General features: G+C 36.8%; 1 protein-coding gene across 3 annotated transcripts in view; it reads left to right on the forward strand.

Moving 5' to 3' along the window:
- Positions 1–22,670, forward strand: part of Sema3a (semaphorin 3A) — a 289,957-nt gene that overhangs the window by 197,305 nt on the left and 69,982 nt on the right. For all 3 annotated transcript variants that reach the window (XM_028862052.2, XM_028862061.2, XM_037203547.1), the window contains 2 exons: positions 8,859–8,952; positions 18,080–18,199. In XM_028862052.2, coding sequence (XP_028717885.1) covers positions 8,859–8,952; positions 18,080–18,199 — 214 coding nt within the window. The remainder of the gene's footprint in view (positions 1–8,858; positions 8,953–18,079; positions 18,200–22,670) is intronic.

The raw sequence follows: 22,670 nt of genomic DNA on the forward strand, positions 1-22,670 counted from the left end.
TGACAGTCATTCTGTACCTGTCAGCAGGTCCCCATTTCTCTAAGCCATCCCACATCACTGTCAGATCCATCACAATGTCGAGCCTCTTTGATGCCATTGTTACCCAGCTGGAACTATCACTCACACCTTTGAAAGCCAAAGTAAACAGCTTATGTTGGCACAGAAAATGTTCCAGTTGGGACCTAAATTTATTGTTCTCTTTTATCTCAATATATGTATATATGCTTCCTTGTGCAAACTCAACTTTGTGTCATTACTCAAATGTAAATCACATTTATTTACTTTGGGGATTTCCCCCACTCTGTTTCCTTCAGATAGAATATTCTGACTCCATGTTATCGTCAGCCCTTTCTGTGGACCCTCTGATGCTCTCAGCCATCCCCAGTGTGCAAAACACACGAGCATGCCCACGCTTTCAGCACCTGCCCACAACCATCTTTCAAGGGTTGAGTCAAATGAAGCCACACTTCAGCTTCTGAAGCAGAAACTTTCCTTGAATTCTTGTCACACTCAGTGTTCCTATCTACTACAGTAAGCAGATTTAATAGTAGAAAATCTGTTTTGAATCCATATGAAATGCTATATATAAGTGCTTAAGGCACAGCGAGCTCTCAGTTTACAGTCAATGTTGATAAACGTTCTCCAAATGCTCTTAAGCTTTATAACAATGACCACAATTTATTTCTGTAAGATAGTCCTATTGTAATTTTCACTTTGAACAGGTAGACCTCTAATTTTCTTATTTCAGATAAATGTCTTACATAAAAACAGTTCAATGTGAATTTCTTAAATATTTACATTAGTTCTTTAAAATCATATAAATTAGTACATTCTTTAAAATAAATACAAATATGAAAATATCAGTAAGAAATAATGCCCTGGCTGACTTTGGTGGCACATGCCTTTAATCTTAGCCTTTCAGAAGCAGAGGCAAGCAGATTGGTATGGGTTCAAAATCAGTCTGGTTTACATAGAGAGAATTGGTTTTAACAGATATACAGAGTGAAAGATGATCTCAAAAATGGGGAGGGTGGAATAAATCATGTACTATCACTAACAAAAAATCATGTGTAGTAAATCCAACCAGCTTCTTCAGTTTGCTGTAGCACATGTCTACATCCAAACACACCTGTGATAATTCCTGCTGAGTGAAAACAGTCAGGGAGAACCGCTTTACTGGTGTGGTTGCACACACAAGTGAAATGGTGCACAGAATATAAAGATGTGTACGTTCTACAACCTGATGAGTTGTAGAACCTTTGTGAAGGTGGCTATAGTGAGAGGCATTATATTTACTGATAAAATTGATAAAAGAGAGTGATGAACTACCAGCCCTCTACTCCCCAAAAATCAAGACTATCAAGATGGGGTAGTTTAGGGTTAAACTGTCACAGCTTTTATCTTTTAGAAGAAGAGTATTCTGATATTTCATGTATGTAAATATCAATAATATACTAACATTAGTGAATATCACCTTAAGAAGTTAACACATTTCCCAGAATTCATTTTATCACCTGGTTTAAATTATTAACTCCACTGATATGTAGAGATGGAATTATAAAGTTCTGGTTTTTCTATAATCACTTCCACTTACTTGCTGTTGGTCATTCGTCCATTTACTGGGCTTCAATACAATGCAGAGTTTATTCTTCTTATGTGAAAGTAATACAGCAAGATCTGTACTTCATCTAAAAGAGTTTAATATGAAAAACAATGAGCTATCATTCAAGACAAAGGTTAAAAATAAAAATGGGCAAAAAGAAGGTATAATTAGATTATTATGCAACTTCCAGAGAGAATCTGTTCCCCCTCTGTGCAAAAATCAGTGGAATGTGATGAACTGTGTATCTTGACCTAAATTTTAATAAGTTTATTACTTAATTTTTAGCAATATATAAACTCAAATCTCATGGTATGGACTCTAATTGTTTTAGCAGACACTAAGCACATGTCATGTCAGTTATTATGACATATATTATTACACAATTGCATCAGTTTTCAACAACTATCATTAGCTTTTGAAGTTGTGTCTAGCAGTGTTGAAGTTGATTAAGAGACTGAGACTCTAAGTAGAATGACAAATCTAAAAAGCAACAGATGTAAGTTTATTTGTCAGTACTGACTTGACTATTATATAGCATAACTCTTTCCCATAACAAAATAAAACTTACTTAATTAATGTTTTCAGTATGATGTTTGCTTGCAGATGCTGTCATTTGGGGCTGATGTCAACTTTTCTGTCCAAGAAAATCTATAAATGTCTGACTCCTTACTCTGCTACTAAGAGGAAGGATTCATTCAGGCTGTAAAGTGATGCTGTTAAAGAAAGCTTTTTCAGTTCTGTAGTCATAAGCCATGTGTGACTGTGGGGCATTTGAAATGTGACTAATGCCAGTGAGAAATGGAAGTTTTCCTGTTTTAAATTAATATAAATTAAAGAAGGAGACGTGTGTCCTGGCTGTACACTGTTGCACACTCTTAGTCTTGAGTCACCTTGTAGAAAAATAAGTTCCGGATGAATTTGATCCAAAAAGGAACTTCTTTGTTAAAGTACACTGTGCCACAATATTTCCTGTGATATCTTATTGCATCCATGCTTTTCTGAAGTCCACAGATTGGTCCTGTCCGATCATTGCCTTTATACCATTGTTAATTAAGAAATGCACAAAGAAAAGCTAATAAAACATATTTATAAAAACCAAGAAAGAATTCTCTTAGGAAGTGACTTCTGAAATTAATCTCTAAGGAAAGGTCATGGTGGGATTGTAACATGGTGTGTGAGGAAGGAAGGAGGCATTTTCAGAGAGATCACAGAACCATGAAAGAGTCAGGAAAGCTTAAGAAATCAAATCATCTTGCAAGAAGATGTTTTCTGTAAGAAGCAGGAAAAAGGAGAAAGAAATTCAAGAAGCTCAAAAAATATACATTCCTTAAAAATTGTCTGAAGACTGGATTTTGCAAAATGCTATATAATTCTACCCAATAAAATGTGCATTCTTCCTCATGTAAGCAAAATTGTATTTGCCTTCCATTTTTAAAAACACCATTCATGTTTTAATCATTAAATAAAATAACTTAAATTGCAACATTATTGCCAAAATTTATTACTTGGACAAGATTGAGATTTAAGAAATTTATTGCCATGATGTCAGCAATGGTTTCTAATTTATAAGACATTGGAGTAGACATTAGCATGGTTATTATTTCCTCTAATGCCTTACCTCACCAGCCCAGTAACATTCAGGAAATCCAAAAGACAAAGGAGAAAGAGTAGTCTTGAAAGCTAAAAATAGTCATTGAAAACTGATGCAATTGTGTAATAAAATATGGCCCAATAACTTACGTGATGTGTGTAGTGCCTGCTAAAGCAATTAGAGTCCATGAAGTGAGTTCATGTATTGCTAAACATGAATAACTATTTCAGCACAAGTAAATCGAAGAAGCTATGTACTTTAATTATGACCACAGGCTTTGGGATCTCAGGTCTTAATATTTGCATACATGATCTATTTAACATTTTTATAAAGCAGAAAATCATTGGGTAGCAACCAGATTTCCACAGACCTTTCAAGTAGAGCCTAACCATGAACTATGTAATATATTACATATAGATAGGAAATTAACACACAATTATAGTGTGACAGAGTTTTTTACACAGTGATTAAATATCATCATATGTTTATAGGTCTTTCTCATCAGAAAATGGAAATGGCAGTATTAGATGTATCCAACATGCTACAAGGGGTTATTTGCAAATTTAAAGATTTCTTTTTTAAATTAATTATGTATATACATCAGTTTATGAGAACTTGTTTAATTGAAAGTGTATGTTGGTGCCTAGATAAATCCCGTTCCCTGGACCTGGAGTATAGATGGCATGTTTGATATGGGTACTGTGAACTGAACTTGTTTCCTTTGCAAGAGCAGTGTTTCCCTAACTATTGAGCGGTCTCTCCAGCCTAACAGGAATGCATTTTTTAATGAGCATTTAAAAATCTGTGAATAATACGTTTTGAATATAGTCTTCCTCCTTACAACTCCTTCCAAATCCTTCACCTGTTCCCTAATCACTCAACTTCATGTTCTTTCTCTCTTAAAAATAAAACAAAAACCAGGAGCAACACACACACACACACACACACACACACACACACACAGACACACACACACTAAAAAACGTGGAATCTATTTGTGTTGGCCAGCTACTCCTGAACATGCAGTGTGCCCTGATTGCTGATATACACAATGCCACTGAGTTGAAGAAAACTATCCCAGCAGGTATCGATTGCAAATACTGTTGTGGCTGGAGGTGGGACTTTGTGCCCACTTCTGCTTCTCTGTGCTGGGATTTTGTCTGCTTTGAACCTGTGCATCCTGTCACAAACTCTGTGAGTTCATAAATGCATCTGCCCTCTTGTTTCTGGAAAACACTCTTTTCAGTCTTTCTGCCTCTTCTTCACAGACCTCTGAGCCTTGAGGAGAAGGGTATGATAAAGACAACTCATTCAGGGCTGAATGCTTCAAAGACCCGTTCTTTCTGCTAATTGTCTAGTTATAGATTTCTATGTTATGTACCATCTGCTTCAAGATGAAGCTTCTCTAATGAGGGCTTAGCAATGCACTGATCCATTGACATGGGAATATGTCATTAGGAGTTATTTTATTGCTATGCTCACTTCACAGAATAAATGTATTTTTTCCTTGCAGTTCATGACCTATCTATTCCTAGGTTCATGGTCTTATTACCAGTGTTAGTATGGATTCCATATCATGAAGCAGGCCTTAAAACTGATGGAAAAGTAGTTGGTTATTCACATAACATTTGTGCTACTGTTGTAACAGAGGGTGTATCTTGCAAATGGTCACCATTATAGATTGCAGGACCCAACTGGATGAGATTGGTTATGATCTTTCTCCCCTGGTAATGTTCTTGGTGCCTTACAACACAGTGGATGCTATTCAAAATGGGGGCAAAGCTTTGACTTGAGTACTAACTAGATCTCTCCAGGTGTGATGATGTAAGTAAGTGGTATAATCAGCAATAGGAGCTTGCTAGGGAGTTGTGGAGGGTAACCAAGAGCATTGGCAGTAACCCGTGATATTTGGGAGAGGGTCCAAGAGAGTTCTTTGGCCAGGACTCAAAAAGTCACAACCTATTTCTGGAACTGGGGTTTGTACTTGGTAGCATATGATATCTGTTTGGGAAATGGTCTCCCCCATTATATGGTAAGTCTTTTAAAATTTCTTTTATATATGCACATATTTTAGGAAGCTTCAACAGCAGTAAGTTTCCATATCACTTTTCCGAACACCTTTATGGCTAGCTGTCCCTTCCTGTAGCCTCTCCTCTGTCCTGCCCTTCCCCTCCCATCCCCATTTAATCCTCCTATTCTCGTGTCCCTTCATCCCTTTATAACACTATATTCTGTTCATTAGAAGAACTCTCCCACAGCCCAATCTCTTACTAGCTACCTAAGATCTGTGGTTATTCTGAATGAAGCACATATCCAAAGCTTAAAATCTAACATATAGCCATAAAGAAAGACAGGCAGTGTTTGCCTTTCTGTGTCCGAATCACTTCATTCACAGTGGTTGTTTTTAGCTCCATCTATCTACATGAAAGTCTCATAATTTCCTTTTTGCTTAACAGCTGAAAAGCATTCCATTATATAAATATGTCCAATTTTCATTATCCATTAACCAATTGATCAGCATCTAAGTTGTTTCCAATTTCTGGCTATTACAAATAGAGCAGTAGCAAACATTGTCTGCAGTAAGATATAGCATTCATTGGAGATATCCCCAAAAGCTTGTATATAGATCTATTTTCTGCTTTTTGGGGATTCGCCACACTAATTTAAATAGTGGCTTTATAAGTTTGCATATCTCATATATTAAGAAAATCAACATTTTGTACTTTGAAGGCTTTTTGCTCCAATAGAACTTTTCAAGTACACTTACATCCAGCAAGAGGAAAGAATAATTCCAATGCTCTATGGGAGATCATATATATATATATATATATATATATATATATATATATATATAATAAAATCCATACTAATTTTTACTTGTGAATATTAAAGATATTTGCCCTGTAGCATGAGAAATTTCTGTAAGCAAGAGACATAATGATTTTATTGTATTAAAAAATGAACAGTTTTATATAATACCACAACATATTTCTACATTAAAAGTGAGATTTATTCCATTACAGATGAGGAATCTAAGTTTTAGAAAGGCTTGGGGTCTTGCCTGAAGTCCAAAGCTAGCAAAAGCCTTAGCCAGGAATAATACCCATTTTGTCCAATTTTAGCATCCTTGGACCTATTTCTACAAGTAATGGGTATGGACTTTACACTACAAGTATGTGTATGCAAGTAACATTATATATTGCTCTCTAAAAAAGCAGAAATATATTTCATGACCACATCTCACTGGAGTGAAAAAAAAACTTTATGTATTTGCAGAGCTGTAGAATCCTATAAGAACAGAGACCATTTGTATAAGAGACATTCAGAAATAAAAGTAGCAGTATGCTTAGAGGAAAGATATTTTGTCAGCAGGAGGAGTGATTAATTTAGTATTTATTTATGGAGTTAAACAAGAAGAAAGCAAGTTCTGAGCATAGTATCTGACACCATGACCAAGGGTCTCCTCTTAAACCCTGATTGACATGCTTAACCTCTGTTCCTTTGGAACCTAATCTTTTCTTTGTAAATCAAATACTACGTGACATTGGACATTCACCTCCTCTACCTTGACATTGCCTGATTAACTTGGACATACGATCCTAGACATTATGTATTTCATATTTTGAAAGGGTAGCTTCTCTATGTTGGTGGATGTAATAAAATATCTATGAGTAAAAGAAACAATAGCATTTCTACCATTTTTTCCACCACTTTTTCCAGTATTTCCTCCAACTTTTAACAAATATTCTTATTTCCTGATTTTATAGTATTTTATTTGATTCGTGCAGTGTGTAGAAATACCCTCCCAAATATACATTTTCCGCTAGTTTCTAATTTTAATAAAAATACACGAAATCAAACTATTACTCAAAAATCCTTCTATGTCTTTATTAGTCTACATTAATAATTTTCATGTTGTATATTTGGTATTAAAGTGTATAAGTAAGGTTAGATATCTGGTGATTTACATAACCACAATTAAATAATAATGTAGTATTACTTTCATATCACATCAAGAAATTGGACAATATGAGTAACAATTTGTTTTAAATATACATATTCTTTGACTGATCATATAAACAGGATTAAAAAAAATAACTTATTTATTTTTCTGCATAAAATGCCTTATATAAATTTTACAGTTATTGTCCTGATAAAACTGTAAGCTTAAATATTCATATTAAAATTGACTTTGGGGGCCTAGTGGTTCAGAGATAAGCTATGACCACAAAAATTTGAATCTGATTATTTGCCAAGCTGGGCTTGGTGCCTAGATCACCATGATTCCTGCTATAACTGCACAATTCTCAGAAAAGCCATAAATTATTGCACAGTATGAATTTTAGAACGAAGCTAAAGAGTCATCATTGCTAGAGGACAGCTGATACAAAATAGCAAATCAATGAAAAGCAAAAGCCATACAGGTAATTCATGGTCACTATAATGAAGCTACAGAATGCCTCTGGTTTCCGTCCTTTAACACTTTTCTCTGTGATCCAAAGTGGGTTCTAAGAGTTATAATTTGAAACCCTGCCATTAGCTCCATCAGAAATATTAAATGTTAAAGCAATGCTTATTGACCATAAAATTAATATCATTTGCTATTATAAGTTAGAAAATACTATGTGACTAGTAGAAAAATGCCAATGTCACTATTTTATTTTAACCTATAGACAAGTTAATGCCCTACTGGAAAAAAGCATACATATTCTGACCTAATTCTTACCCAGGTCACCATGGAAGAAGTAGAGCACCAGAAATGCTCCTGAGTTTACTCAACTGTCACATATATTTAACATGATACATTCTGACAGGGGGTTCTTAGCCATCATGACCTACTTACCAGGCTTCTGTTGTCATGAATGCCTGTTACACCTATGCTAGCCTGGGACATAAACATAGTTCTGTATGTAGTTAAAAGTTTGTTCCTTTATCTGGGTACTTGCCTCCCCCCCACCTTCCCGCCAAGGAGATGACCTGTGTGTTCAAACAAACGAGCGTGTTTGTCTTCTCTTGATGGCAGCAACAGGCAAACTCTGCCTAGAGCACAGTGGTGCCCCGGTGGACAATAAGGATGATTTCATGGCCCTTACTAGGTAATTAAGTCTTAAAAAATTACAGGAGAAGCATGTGAGTTGTACAGAGAACAGAGTAGGGGAATCAACTGCTGTGGCTAAATACTTTTGAATTGATTGTGTAGACAGAAAATAAGATAGAAATTATCTAGAAATGTAATCTAATTGTTATTTTTTTTTCTATCCAGGAAGAAAACAAGTCATTTCATATAACCTAAATTTTGTTTCCCTAAGAGTCATTTGCACAGATCTTACTTGGCATACCTGACAAAATGAAAATGTTACATTATTCCTACCATAATAAATCCCGTTCTTTGGCCTTCATTGGTACCTCTTCACTTGCAGCATGCTCACAGCGACCAAACAAACAAACCAGCAAACAAACAAACACCCCAAAACCATCAAACTGAGTAGCTGTTTGGCTAGCATTAGCTCTTTCAACCCATTTATAGCATTTTGTCATCTCTGATGTTCAGACCAACAGAACTCTCTGTTGTGTATGAATACTCAACTTTCTTTGGACGTATTGACATGTTGAAGACACTTCTGTTAGAAATAAACAAAACCTCTCTTTTGTTTTACTCTGCAGGACAACATTTTTAAACTGCAGGACTCACATTTCGAAAATGGTCGTGGGAAGAGTCCTTATGACCCCAAACTGCTGACAGCCTCTCTTCTAATAGGTATGTAGTCAATGATCAACTACATGATGAATCTGCTGAAACCAATGTCAGTGTGGTCTGTTCTTTTCACCTGTCAAGATTTGTCATTCTTATTCATACAATTTCAGGAGGAGAGCTTCTGCAATACAGTTCACGGATAATTTTTATAGGAAATAAAAAAATCACTAATTGTTGATTGTGATTGCCCTGCTCAAACTGATTCATGTTCAAGGACATAGTTTAATTATATCTTGACAATAGTTGGCTCAATCATTATGCATCCTTTGTTGAACTTCAATTTTTGCTTTTGTAAGTATGATTTCATTTTATTTGTTGAAAAAAATTAAATAAAAATTTTGAGATATGATTAAGAAAGAATGGCGTTCAGTGTATCATGAAAAATGAACTTCAAGACACCACTGTTTCAACATTGACAACTACTTCAGTACCAGCAAGCCAAGTAGTGATACAGTTGGCAGAGACTGCCTTGATGTATCTTGTTTGACTCACTGGAGTGCCTTGTCCTATAAGCCAGCCTAAGAAAAAGATTCTGTCATCATGTTTTCTGGCTTTACCATCTTCTTTGCATAAATACTAGCATGATGGTTTAGACTTTATCCTTTACTTTCACCTCTTTTCTTTCCTTCTTTCTTTCTTTCTTTCTTTCTTTCCTTCTTTCTTTCTTTCTTTCTTTCTTTCCTTCCTTCCTTCCTTCCTTCCTTCCTTCCTTCCTTCCTCCTTCCTTCCTTCCTTCCTCCTTCCTTCCTTCCTTCCTTCCTTCCTTCCTTCTTCCTTCCTTCCTTCCTTCCTTCCTTCCTTTCTTCCTTCCTTCCTTCCTTCCTTCCTCCCTTCCTCCCTTCCTTCCTTTTTCTTGTTTGTCTCTGCTGCAGAGAATTGGAGAATACTTACAGTGCAGAAGACCAAAGTAGGGGACAGAAGTAGGACTGTTAGTCTGTACTGAAAGGTGAAGAACTTTTAGTCTTGTACCCATCAGAAAACTGGGCTTAACTAAATCTAAGCTAAAAGTATGGAAGCATGAGTGTGTTCTTCACTCCAAGCCCCCTCCACTTCTTTACTTTAAGAGTTTTCCTTCTCTGTGCCTTTTTAGTTAAGTGTTTCAACAACTCTATACACATTACATTTGTTTACTTTTTTCTTTTTCATAAAATGTTGAAATGAAAAATAATGAAAGTTTTCAGACATCAAAGTTTAGAACTTTTAAAGGTAAATTAGTGCTTAGCTCATTTTGCATAAGTTTAATAATGTTTTCCATTTCTTCTCTCATAAAAATACTTTTATACTCAAGAAAATTAAACTCTAGTCATAGACACAACTGTATTAACCACAGAGCTATATATCCATTACTGTCCGGTGTTTACTTTATCACTAATCTTTGCTCTATTTAGAATAAAACATTGCAATATAAATTACCTTTTCTATAACTTTTCAATCTAGACAATTTTAGCCCATTTGATCCTTTTATAGAGCATTTTTAAAAAGACTTTTTAAACCTGAAGGAAAGCTGCATACTTAGCAAGTGTATAATTTTCTTATTCATGGGCAACCCAGTGTTTACATGTGCATGCCTTTCTCATGCATACATGCTGATATTTGAAAACTGTCTTAAACAATGAGGGGAAACTATGCCTTGCTCTAACTTGTAACCTGTATTTATTTAAATTGCACACTAAAAATGAGAAATATTACTCAAAAAGCAGTCTGTAAAACTGTGCCTAAAGCTGCATTAGCTTGTGGTATGTTCCTCTGAAGGGATTTGCTTATTTATTTTATTATTCCACTGAGAAAGGCTGATGACAGTCAGTATTACATAGCTCATATGGTATGCAACCACACAAAGTCCACGAAGGAAAAGAAACTCCCAAGTTTGGGTTTCTATTAGGATTTCTTTGAAAAAGATGTATAGGTTGATGAAAAGGAGAAAAGAATGAGTGAAGTTCACCAAGAGGATATGTGGCTGAGAAGCAACAAGAGACCTTCGGAGCACAAGCTTTCCCTGCAAATCCGAACCTGACACACTCGCTACAGCGGATGTGGCCGTCACTTTCAGAGCAGTGAAGTACTTACTAATAAAGGCAAAGAAATCAGTTCTGAATCCACTAAAACAAGATGCAGAAATAACGACATCTCCTCCCACATCTGCTAAAACCCCTAAACTCTCCACAATGACATTCTAAAATGTTTAAACATTTCTCTATCTAGCATGTTGGGGTACGTAGAGAGCCAGCACCACAGTCATGTGTGGAAGTCAGAGGACAATGTTAGAAGTTGCTTCTCTCCTTCCCCTGTGTGAGTCCTGGGGATTGAACTCGGGTGGACAGACAGACTGGCGGCAAGTGGCTTTATCCACCCATCCGTCATTGCAGCCCATGCAACACCTTTTAATTCAAGAGCTGTAACTTTCTTTGTTGTGGCTGTTTGCTCTGGCAGAATATTACAAATTCTCCCTCTCGTAGTACATAAAATCCTCTTTATTGGCTTTGGGCATTTTCTCTTATACTGCTTTAACATGAATGTTCACTGTTTTTATGGGTTTTTTTAACATAAATATTTTCTACATTAACCAAACTTTCTTTTATTAAGAAATTTTTTTATTCATTTTATATACCAACCACAACTTCCTCTGCTTCCATCCTCCTGCTCCCACCCCCAGTATTCCTCCCCAACCCATCTCCCATTCCCTCCTCCGAAAAGGAAAGGCCTTCCTTGGGGAGTCAGCAAAGCCTGATACATTCAGCTGAGGCAGGTCCAAGCCCCTTCCCCTGCATCAAGGCTGTGCAAGGCATCCCACCATAGGGAACAGGCTCCAAAAATCCAGCTCATGCACCAGGAATAGATCCTGATCCTGCTGCCAAAGGACCCCTTAATAAATAGAACTAGAAAATGCCATCCTGGGTGAGGTAACCCAGACTCAGAAGGACAAACATGGTATGTGCTCACTAATAAGTTGACACTAGATGTAAAAGCAAAGGATAACCAGGCTGCAACCCACAACTTCAGAGAAGCTAGCTAACACAGAGGACCCTAAGAGGGATGCATGGATCACCCTAGGAAGGAGAAATAGATGAGATCTCCTGAGTAAACTGGAGAAAGTGGGGTGATGGAGGGATGAGAACATAAGAGAATGAGATGACCAAGCTTAACCAAACTTTTTGGTACTAACCACCTCAGAAATGCAGAGAGGGGGATGTATATATGAGAAGCCAGCCACGAGAACGTTCTAGCCTCTCACATAACATGAGGAGTCATCCTCATTTCAGCACCTGAAAGAGAAAGGCTAAGGCCACACCCTTCTCCAAATCTAGGTTTCACTCGAAACACCTGTGAACTGTCTCATCAGAAGGTATTTGCAGTACTTGCAATGCCAGTACGAAGCCGTTCCAACCAATAGGAAATGTTAAAAACCTACAGACAGTTCAAAGTTCAGTTCACACAAACTCTGAAAGTTTAGCATAACCTCTTTGCAAAATGCCATGGGTTGTTAAATGTTGACTATAGACAACTCAATTTTTTTCTTGCCAAATGCTGCCAAAAGTAGATACCAAAAGTGTCCAAATCCAATGACATTCTCTAAATTCTTCAAGCCACCGAAATAAAGTTAAATTGTCAATCTTTAAAATAATAAAAGTATTGCAGAGTTTATTTTAAAATATCTCAGTTCTTCCACCTGTATGTATTTTTCAACTTTGTTTAAAATATCCTTATTAAAGATAGCATTTGCTCCCCTGCTCAGCATAAATACCAGGTGTGAACCGAGCACAAGAATAAAACCCAGTACTTTCCGCACTAATTAAATAGTAACTCATATTTTCATGATATGAAGGAATAGCCAACTTGAGAGCAATTTTATTTTCTTATTGAAATCTTTTCCAGGCACTGCAGCACTGGTAATTTAGAAATATTCCATCAAGAAGGGACATTACTGAGATCTATTTCAAAGGGCTGAGGTTTTCACTCAGGTGTATATCTTCAAACTGGAACTTTACCTTGCTTCAAGAAAGAACATGTTTTGACATAAGAAAAAAATGCTCTCAATGGTATTAGAACAGGCAAAGTATTCCCTAAAATAATTAGATATAGCTAAGGATATTATTTGAACCTCTCTGAGCTTCAGTTCCCTAATATATAAAAATAGTATGCTACTTGAATTCCACTAGCTTCTTGGGAGAATTAAATAGTGCAATGTAATAGAGTGTTGCTTTTAGAGTGTATGTGCATTTCTGGAATTTATGTGAACAAACAGAAACTCATCATGATAGCTGTCTATGAGGAAGCTTGGAAGCATAGTAGGTGCCTTATAAATTTCATGTTTTCAGTTTTGTGCCATGTGAACACATCACTGCAGAAAGGCGTCAGCTTTAAGAGAACAGCACAGGGAACAAAGTCTGCATGTATGTGTGACTACACAGACCGTGGCCGCTAGGGAAGAGTGGTGTCAAGCTTTCTCTGGGTCCTACCCCTGCACAATGGGTCTCATTCCTACAGTGTGGGTTGCAGATGGAAAGCAGGGGGAGAGATAAACTTCTCTTCTCCTGTTTCTCATTACCCACTACTCTGAGTAGAATTTACTTAAGGTGTTAACAACATAATAGCCTCGTCTTTAGGTTTATTTGATATCTGCTCACATTCACGTCACACTCCTCACCTGTGCCAGAAATGCTGCATTTTCATCAGGAAATTTATTTTTCCTTCTTCAGTTTCTTCTCACCACACCCTTCTTAGGAATTGTAATCTAAGACATTAGCTGATCTAAGCCACATTGTTCCTTCATTTTGAGCTGTGAACAGAAATTCTAGAGTATGTGTGAACTTTTGTTTTTAATACATGCTTCTTGGGGAACTCAGCCATGGTGAATGCGGAGGTCACAAAGCTGGTTTCGTTCATGCCTGTAAATTATACTTTCCTGAGACACAGTTTCAAAGGTTCCAGTTTAGACAGAATGGATGTGTACTCAAATAGTCCTCTTGGTCTTTGGTTCATTCTAGACAGTTTAGTTATATCTGTCAGCACTGTGTAATCATCATCTAATGTATTATTTTTTAGACATCAACCTTCCTCTGTGCTATTTCTTTATACACATACTTCAAGATCTTGCTGGTTAGACAAAGTGTCTATAACCTTGAGTATGTTGCTGAGCCATCAACTTAACAAAAGTAGACACATTTCATGTTTTCTTTCACTAGTGGCTTATTGTACATAGAGAGCTCAAGAGTATGTATCAACAGTATTGCCACTCAATACAGATATATATATATATATATATATATATATCACCTCATGTTTTCAATAATGTGTATCAAAAAGTACATATTAACTCTATGTTCAAGAATTAACATTTATTTGATGACTTTGTAAATGACCTAGAAATGAGAAAACTACAATTAGTAGAATTCTGTTGTCACTATTCTACTTACCTGATTCACAAATAAACCCGTCAAACTATTGCACATTATGTACAGTCAATAATACCTATAAAATTTTAGAAAGTCACAAACTATGACATACCTTTAGTACTTCCTGGTAATGTTCAAATGTATTAACTGGCACAGACAAGGGGTTGGTGCTATACTTTTGCTTAACAACAACAAGCAATAAAGTAAGAGTAGGACATTTCGCCAACTAGACTATCAGTCAAAATAAGAAAGGTGTTATGTCACATTTTCTATATAACAATCACCTATGGTAAGAATCCTCATAGAAATCTCAGCAGGGAATTGTATCTAAGGCTGAAAGCAAGAAACAGCTACTGACAATAAGCATGGACAAGAGGAGATCTTCCCCTGTAATGCTTCCTAATTATCTGATACCATCTGGCTCAAAAACCTAACTCTGGATTTTGCAAAAAGTAGTATTTGGGTGAAAGGTGATTTCCCATGGCTGCAGGCAACTGATACCTAAACCTCAGCCTTTCATTTGTTCAGAAGTCGATTTTTAAATTTAATTATCTTCTCAGTAAAAAATTGAGCTCTTCTGCTTTGTCCAAACCACCTTCCCTTGTTGTGAAAATAGAAAGAAAATAAGTTTCTGCTTCAGACTCTTTCTCTGATGCTGAGTTTTTTCATCTTTGAATAACAGTGAACAAGGAAAGTAATGTAACCCAGATAACATGTAAGAGAACCAAATACCTCCCTATAGCCAGAGACATTTGTTGTTACCAGATTCTCAACTCTCTTCTGAGTCTTCATATGTGACAGAAGCAGTAATTCCATATTCCATTTACTTTAGAGCTAACTGGCAAAAAGATGCTCACTGCATTGTATTCTTTATCATGTCTCTTGCAGGATCCTGTTGGGTGTGATCAACTGACATTAACTTGTTCAGATCATCTGTTTATAATTGTATTTTCACCTGTCATGATTTTCATCACATAACATGCTTCCTCAGCAGCAAAGTTCAGAGAATTTTATACCTCAGAAATGTCAAGACAAAGAGAGCATGTCATCCCCTCATGGTTCTTGCAGGGCCACTTCTAGAAGTTTCCACACACAAATTTGATGTTTGGTTTGGGAGCCTAGCCTTTACTTGCTGGGCCATCCCTCCAACCTGTCACACACAATTTCAAGCACCATCCTCTTGTTCTCACTGGCCACAAAAATATACGTGATATGTGTTTACCAATACTTTCTTAAAGTTTAAGTTATTAATTTTCATGAAAATATTAAAATGCTTAAATATAGATGAATTATAAGATATCAATAAGCATTTAAATATTTCAAAAACCTTCAAGATGAATGAGTACTTTCTTCATAATAGCTTTGGATTTCTGTCTGGCAAAATATTACAGTCCTAGTTTATGAGAATAAGTTATATTTGCACTTAGCACTTCATTGAGTAAACAATGAACAAGGTACTTTGGAATTCCAAAGATGCCATATGTAGGATGGATGACTTGTGAGCACTCTTAATAGTATTGTTAGTTTAATTAGTAACTTGTAATAAATTACTGTCTAACTCATAATGTGTTCATCTTGAGTTATAGCAATCTAAAGAAAATAATCAATTTTAAGTTCATTTATCAAAAAAAAAAAAAAAAAAAAAAACAAGATAGGCAGTTTTAAAGTGATTTTTTTCCTCTGCCTAGTCTCCAATGTTCTAGAGATCCCTCAAAGTCCATGAAACACTTCAGTAAACTAGACATGGTGACTCACACTTTTAATCCTAGCCATCTGGAGGTAGAGGAGTTATGAGTTCAAGGCCAGCCTGGTCTGTAGGACTTCTAGGCCAGCCAGGGTTTCATAGTAACACTCTGTCTCTAAAAAACAAAACAAAACCAAACAAACAACACACAAAACTTCAGAAGGCAAAGTTCTAGTGAAATGGTTGATTTGGGTAAAAGAATATCTAGTTTGTTACAAAGCATACATGAGTGAAAACATAATTAAAGAATAACATGTAAGTAATGATATCAATGAAATATGCCCAAAGTGTTTATACCTAAATATTGACAGATAATTTTACATTTATACCTATTACAATATAGAAGTATAAGGGAAATGAGCAATATACAAGTATTTATCTTGTTTTTCTATGCTCTTTACTTTGTGACTATTTTCAAGTTAATGATTATGAGAACATTAACATCCTAATAATCAAAAAATATTATTAATGATTCTAAGTGCTTGTGTGTTATTTGTAGAAATGTATCACTTTATTTGTTTTGCTTAGTAAATACAACAATTAACTCTAAGCAATTTAGTGGTTATGTGTTATCTAGAAGAAGGAATCTGAGGTGCTTTCTGTCTCAATGACAGAAGACATAAATTCTACAGAGTTCAATTTGAGTTTAATTGAAAGGTGGTATGATTTAGCATAATAGCCTTAGAATTAAACAGGTCTGGGATTGATCCTTCACCCCGGCTTCCCTAACGATTATGCTGAACAACCTTGGCCTTTCTGAATGTACAACAGAGGCAATGTTATTTTTCTCTCAGGGATGTTGACAGAGTTGAATGAGATCATTAGAAGCGTCGAGGCAGAGCCTGGGTGCCTGACAAGCACAGAATGGTATTCAGTTCATGGAAGTTCTCTTCTTGTCCTTCTGTTTCTGTCTGTGCCGTTTCCTTTTTACTTCCTGGTAATTGCTTCCAGTATTAAACTATGACTGAGGGTCCCTACAGTTTCAGGAGTAAAGCATCAATAGTCATGGACTCAGGAACGCAGTGGGTTCAAACCGGGAGTTCCAGTTTTGCTTACTCTTCAAAAGTAGTTTGTTAAATCTGAAGGCCTGCTGTGGATGTAGGTTTGGACTTTGTAATACCTTACACTAGTTTGAAACACGTTCTATACTGGAAGCTTTAAAAAATAAAACGTCAGCTTGGGATATGGCTGAGTGGATAAAGGAATAGTCGGGCAAATGTGAAGCCACAGAAAATGGTGCTGAGGCTTCAGGGACTGCCTGCAGTCCCAGCACACGGTGGGCAGAGTCGGGAGAACTCGGGAGAGCTAGCTAAACTCTCTCTCCGGAACTGGTAAACTCCAGGTTCAGCAAGAGCCTGCCTCAGTAAGAGCAGAGTGAAGAGCAATGGAGTCCACCATCTGAAGTCAACTTCGGGACTCCACACACTTCAACAAGTGTGTACCTACACACAGGCACACACACCAATGTACATGTAAAAATTAAATTTTAAAAAAGCAAGAAAAATTTTAAAGGAAAAATTACTTTCTACAGTAAAATCTCATTTATCAGATCCTATTGGAAAATAGTTCATCAAACATTTAATTACCATGAAAATAAGTTGTAAACATGACTAAATACCTCATCCTGAAAAATAAGGTTATTTGAGCAGTAAGAGGCTTACCCATGTAAAAACAAACTATGTCATGAACATAGTTTTCACTCTTGCATTTTTTAAACTTCATCAATGAGGAAAATGATCAAACTTGATGTTTAGCTATATTCACCAAATCAGACTTTATTCTTTTTTACCAACTGGTTACTGAATCAGAGTAACACGTGGATGATCATTTGATAGGCCCCTCCTTTCAGGACACGTGGATGAAATACTAATAGCTTTACAAGATGATGGAAATAATATTAGTTGTAACATGAAAATTATATTGTTGCTGTTTAATTTTCTTGCCTCCCTTCAGTTAAATAACACGTGCTCGGTTTCCTTCTGTCTCGATGTAGACGGTGAGCTGTACTCTGGAACGGCAGCTGATTTCATGGGCCGAGACTTCGCTATCTTCCGCACGCTGGGGCACCACCACCCTATCAGGACGGAGCAGCATGACTCCCGGTGGCTCAACGGTAGGCTGGATGTGCAGGAACACAGGGCGGAACACATCACTGATTGTCACTGGAAAGATTTCCTTTTGCGGGAACGTACAGATGCTCTAGATTCAGTCGGCTGTTAAGATAATGGTGATGACCTCACCACTGTGGGTGTGAGAAAATTGGGAAAAGACAAAAGAAGATTAAAAACTGAGGAAATATTTGTTTTGTGCCAAATGTGAGGTTTCTCAGTAGTCAGCTATGGGAAGAAAGGACCCGGCCTGAAGCTACGGAAGGGAGGCAATGGAAAAAGATAACTCTGTCTTCTAGGGACTCCCCAGCGAACCTGGGGGATTAGTTGTTCTCCAGATCTCTGGTCACTGCTTGGAGAGCATCATTCTAAGCCTTGATATCCAAAATTGTTTTTCCCCCGCTAAGTACGTTACATTTTTATGCTTTCAAAATTTCAAACGACTCTTACATCTCTCAAACAAACAAAAAACAACCACTACTTTACTTTATAGGCAAGGCAATGAAGAGCTACATATACCTAACCCAAAGTAGTTTTTTCTCAGTTTCCCCCATGTCAAGAACTCATCCAAGCCCTTGAAAAGCAGATGTTTTTTGTTATTTGTACTTTTTCTTGGTATTTAAATCATTTTAGCATTATATAAAAGGTACAAGATGTACAAGTTTAAATAAACAAAAAGATGGTCATTTAGATTATAAATCATCCTTATATATCTTCCTATCCAGTTTAATGATTAAATTTTGCTTATTGACTTACACACAGTAGTCAAATATTTATAATAATCTTGGTGATATTATGAGAGTAGCTTTTGTAACTTAATCTAAAATTTGCATTTCTGCTTTCTCAATCATGTGAGATAATGTTACCAGTTCCTAGTGTCCCATGTTTGGAGTTGTACTTGGTTCCACACACTTCCCTAATGAGTGTAAGTTTGCGGTGCACGCTCATCTACACTTTCCACGGGTGCTGGACTGTCCTCCAAACATCAGCAGGGCTTTTTCTGGGACAAACTAAGCCCTTGACACTCTTCTCTGAGCCCTTCGTCTGGTCTTTTACATTGGCGCCCACCTCTGGATCTCAGTGAAACTTCAGGGAATGTGAAATCTTTATGACAATTTTTGTAAATACCTTGCTTCAAAGTCATCATTCAGAGCATAAAAGAGGCCTCCAGTCACCCAAGTCTGCATCTCTTTCCTCCTGTTTCTATTTGTACTATTATCTCTCATGGTTAGGAACAGAGACACAGACCCTGTCTCAGTCATGTGATCTTCCTGCCTTTTTTTCTTAATTGAATTGCTACTTCTCCTAAATGACCGAATTTACATTTATTTCATTGTTACTATCTCTTAGTGTTTTCTTTACCATTGTGTGTGTGTGAGAGAGAGAGGGGGGGGGGGGGGAGAGAACTCTGTGGAGTCAGGAAACTTGAAGGAGTTTGTTTCCTTCTTCCAACCTGTGAGAGCTGAAATGAAACTCAGGACATCACACTTGGAAGAAACCACAGAAAGGACTTTTACTCCGTCATCTATCCAGCACTCTTTCATTCCTTTTTGCCATGATAACTTCCCATGACTTGAAACTTTGATCCATTATCCCATTCAATCTGCTTCTTTTATGTGTGCTCAAGTTCATGCTCTGCCTGGGACCCTTTATCCTCAAGATTTTCACCACTGTTAACTGATTTCAACTTAGCTTTACTCCAACAGACTACTCCATGCCTTTCTTCGAAGTCCACCCCTGAGTCTCTGTAGCTTTTCGTCCAGCTCTGTTAGAACCCGCCCTGCAGTATTTTCCACGATATATGACCACATTCTCCAATCAATCACTTCTCTGTGTCACTTCTTGCTCTCCGAAACTTCTTTTAGCTTTGGCTTCAGATACTAATTGTTGATTTAAATACAGAAAAGGATGAAGATCATTCATGGCTGAGTACAACCTCCTAATAATAGTAATACTGGGTAATATTACCATAGTAATGATGGGTATTGGACATACAGTCAAATTTCCACCCTACTAGCAGCACTGGAAATATAATGATGCCTACGTGCTTCGAGAAGTTGGAAGTCCCAGTGAGGAACAGACTGCTGATGACTTGATGACAAGGGCATGTTTAAAACACAAAGACAGACAGAGAGAGAGAGAGAGAGAGAGAGAGAGAGAGAGAGAGAGAGAGAGAGAGGAAGGAAGGAAGGAAGGAAGGAAGGAAGGAAGGAAGGAAGGAAGGAAGGAAGGAAAGAAGGAAGGAAGGAAGGAAGGAAGGAAGGAAGGAAGGAAAAGAAAGAGAGAGAGAGAGGGAGGGAGGGAGGGAGGAAGGAAGAAAGAAAGAAAGAAAGAAAGAAAGAAAGAAAGAAAGAAAGAAAGAAAGAAAGAAAGAAAGAAAGAAAGAAAGAACTATAGACTATCTACCACCAATTATTAAAGCTAACATGGTTTGGGGGCTGCAAAATTAGTAGGAAAACCCCCTGTTTAGCATCACTATCTGGTCTGTTCTCAAATGGAAATATTTGTGTGGGAGAGAAAATGTTTGTTTTTGTTCAGGAACAAAGTGTCTTTGATCTAGTAAGAACTCTCAGAGTCGTACAGGCTCTCACTGTCCATGAGAAACAAAATCTGATTAGAAGATGGAATAACACAAAGGAGAGTGTAGTATCCATTTCATTTTTATGGCCTTAAGGAAAAAGTCATCAAGCTAAACCTGCTTTCATGCTGCACACACACACATGTTGACAGCTGAGTCTGAAGAATTTACACTGTGGGAAAACAGTCATTGTCCCCAGCCCTGTACTTCATCTCTGAAAATGTGTGGTTCATTTGAGAATTCAGTTATCAGTCTCTCAGCACTAAATGTGAGAACTGATTTTTTTCCAAATTAACAGAAAGGTTCCAGCTGACAGGCTGCAGAAACCAGGTTGCTCTGAGTGTGGAGATGCCGATGTGTTCAAGACAGGGCCAGAGGACTGTGAAATGCAGGCTTTGAGAAATCAGATACCATTAAAAATAATAGAAACATGATGTTTATATATTCATGCAAAAAATGAATGAGTTCTGAGGCATCAGCATAGACTATAGATTCAACATTATCGCCAGATATAATGTATTGCCTTGTATGATGTTTATCAGGGGTCTTCAGGGCTATTGAATTAATTTGGGTGTGTATCTTACTGCATTTCCCCAATTAATTCACCTCTTTGGATGAACTAATGAATCAATTTTAGGTGACTTCTGATTTTTGCTCATGCTGAAGAAAAACAAAAATACAGTTATCAAGAATTAGATCTTGAATTTTCATGATTTTTTTAAGTACAACCTCACTACATTAACACTTTTTATAAAAAAAAAAAGAACACTTTTATAATTGTACCAATAAAGGTTTTAGTCCAGTTTGAACAAGAAAGAATTGAAAGAAATCATACTTGGACTAAAAAATTAAAATATATGAAAGCTATATATGTTTTTACAAGTTAGTATATGATAGCTGTCCTCATGTTTTAGAACAAACCCGAATTTAAGTTCCCTGGTGATTAAAATAACTTCTCATTTCAGATATGTGTGGCATGAGTTTGACATGTGCAGAAAGCCATGTTTTTCTCTTGTGCTTCATAAAGTCTCTCAATATGTTACAGTTTTAAACTTCAATTCCAATTTCAGCTCCTAATAATTTAGAAATTAAGTTAACTTTTTCTGTGTATATTTGTGGTTAGAAAACAAATTTCCGCTGCTCTTGGGGCAATCATTTCTTAATATTTAGTGGGCTATCTAGTTACTATACTCTTTAGCCATTCATTACAATAGATGGATGACTAGCCCGAATTACTATTTTTTATTTGATAGACTGTTTTCCACATTGTTCATGTCCTTGATTAATAATGGGATGCTGTATAATGAAAACCCATCAGCTTTAAAATATTTTTTCTCTAAGTTTCTGACCCTTATCTGTGATGGAAAGATAATACTGACATATTTCCTATAGTTACTAGGAAAAGGCCCGATAGCATGTATAAAAAGCACAGAGATTCTGAACCTTCGAGAGTGTCTACATGTTAGCTAGCTCTGTCCTTTCGCATGCTGCTTCGGCCAGGGAGTGCTGGGGAAATGTGTAGGGCTCCCTCTGTCAATGGTTACATCAGAGCGGGGTGAAAGGGCAACCTGGTCTGGCTTTGGTACAATGAAACCACACGGATCCTTGAGAGAGCCAAGGCCCGGTGAACACAAACAGAACTAATTACATGCCCAGAGTGTGAGGCTTTCCCATTCATTTCAGGAAGACCTGTTTTCTTTTAGTGGAATTTCCTAACAGGATCGTGCCTGTGGATAAACTGACCCACTTGTTTTCTTTTCTTTTCTTTTTCTTTTTTCCTTTTCTGTAATTGAAATGGTATGCAAGTCATCATCCGACTTCCTCTCACAGTCATACCAGGATGGTCTGCCCTCATTGGAATCAGCATAACTTCCTCTGTGGTCATGTTCTAGGATATT

Source organism: Peromyscus leucopus, chromosome 3 (genome assembly GCF_004664715.2).
Source record: "Peromyscus leucopus breed LL Stock chromosome 3, UCI_PerLeu_2.1, whole genome shotgun sequence".
In the NCBI taxonomy this organism is placed as follows: Eukaryota; Metazoa; Chordata; class Mammalia; order Rodentia; family Cricetidae; genus Peromyscus; species Peromyscus leucopus.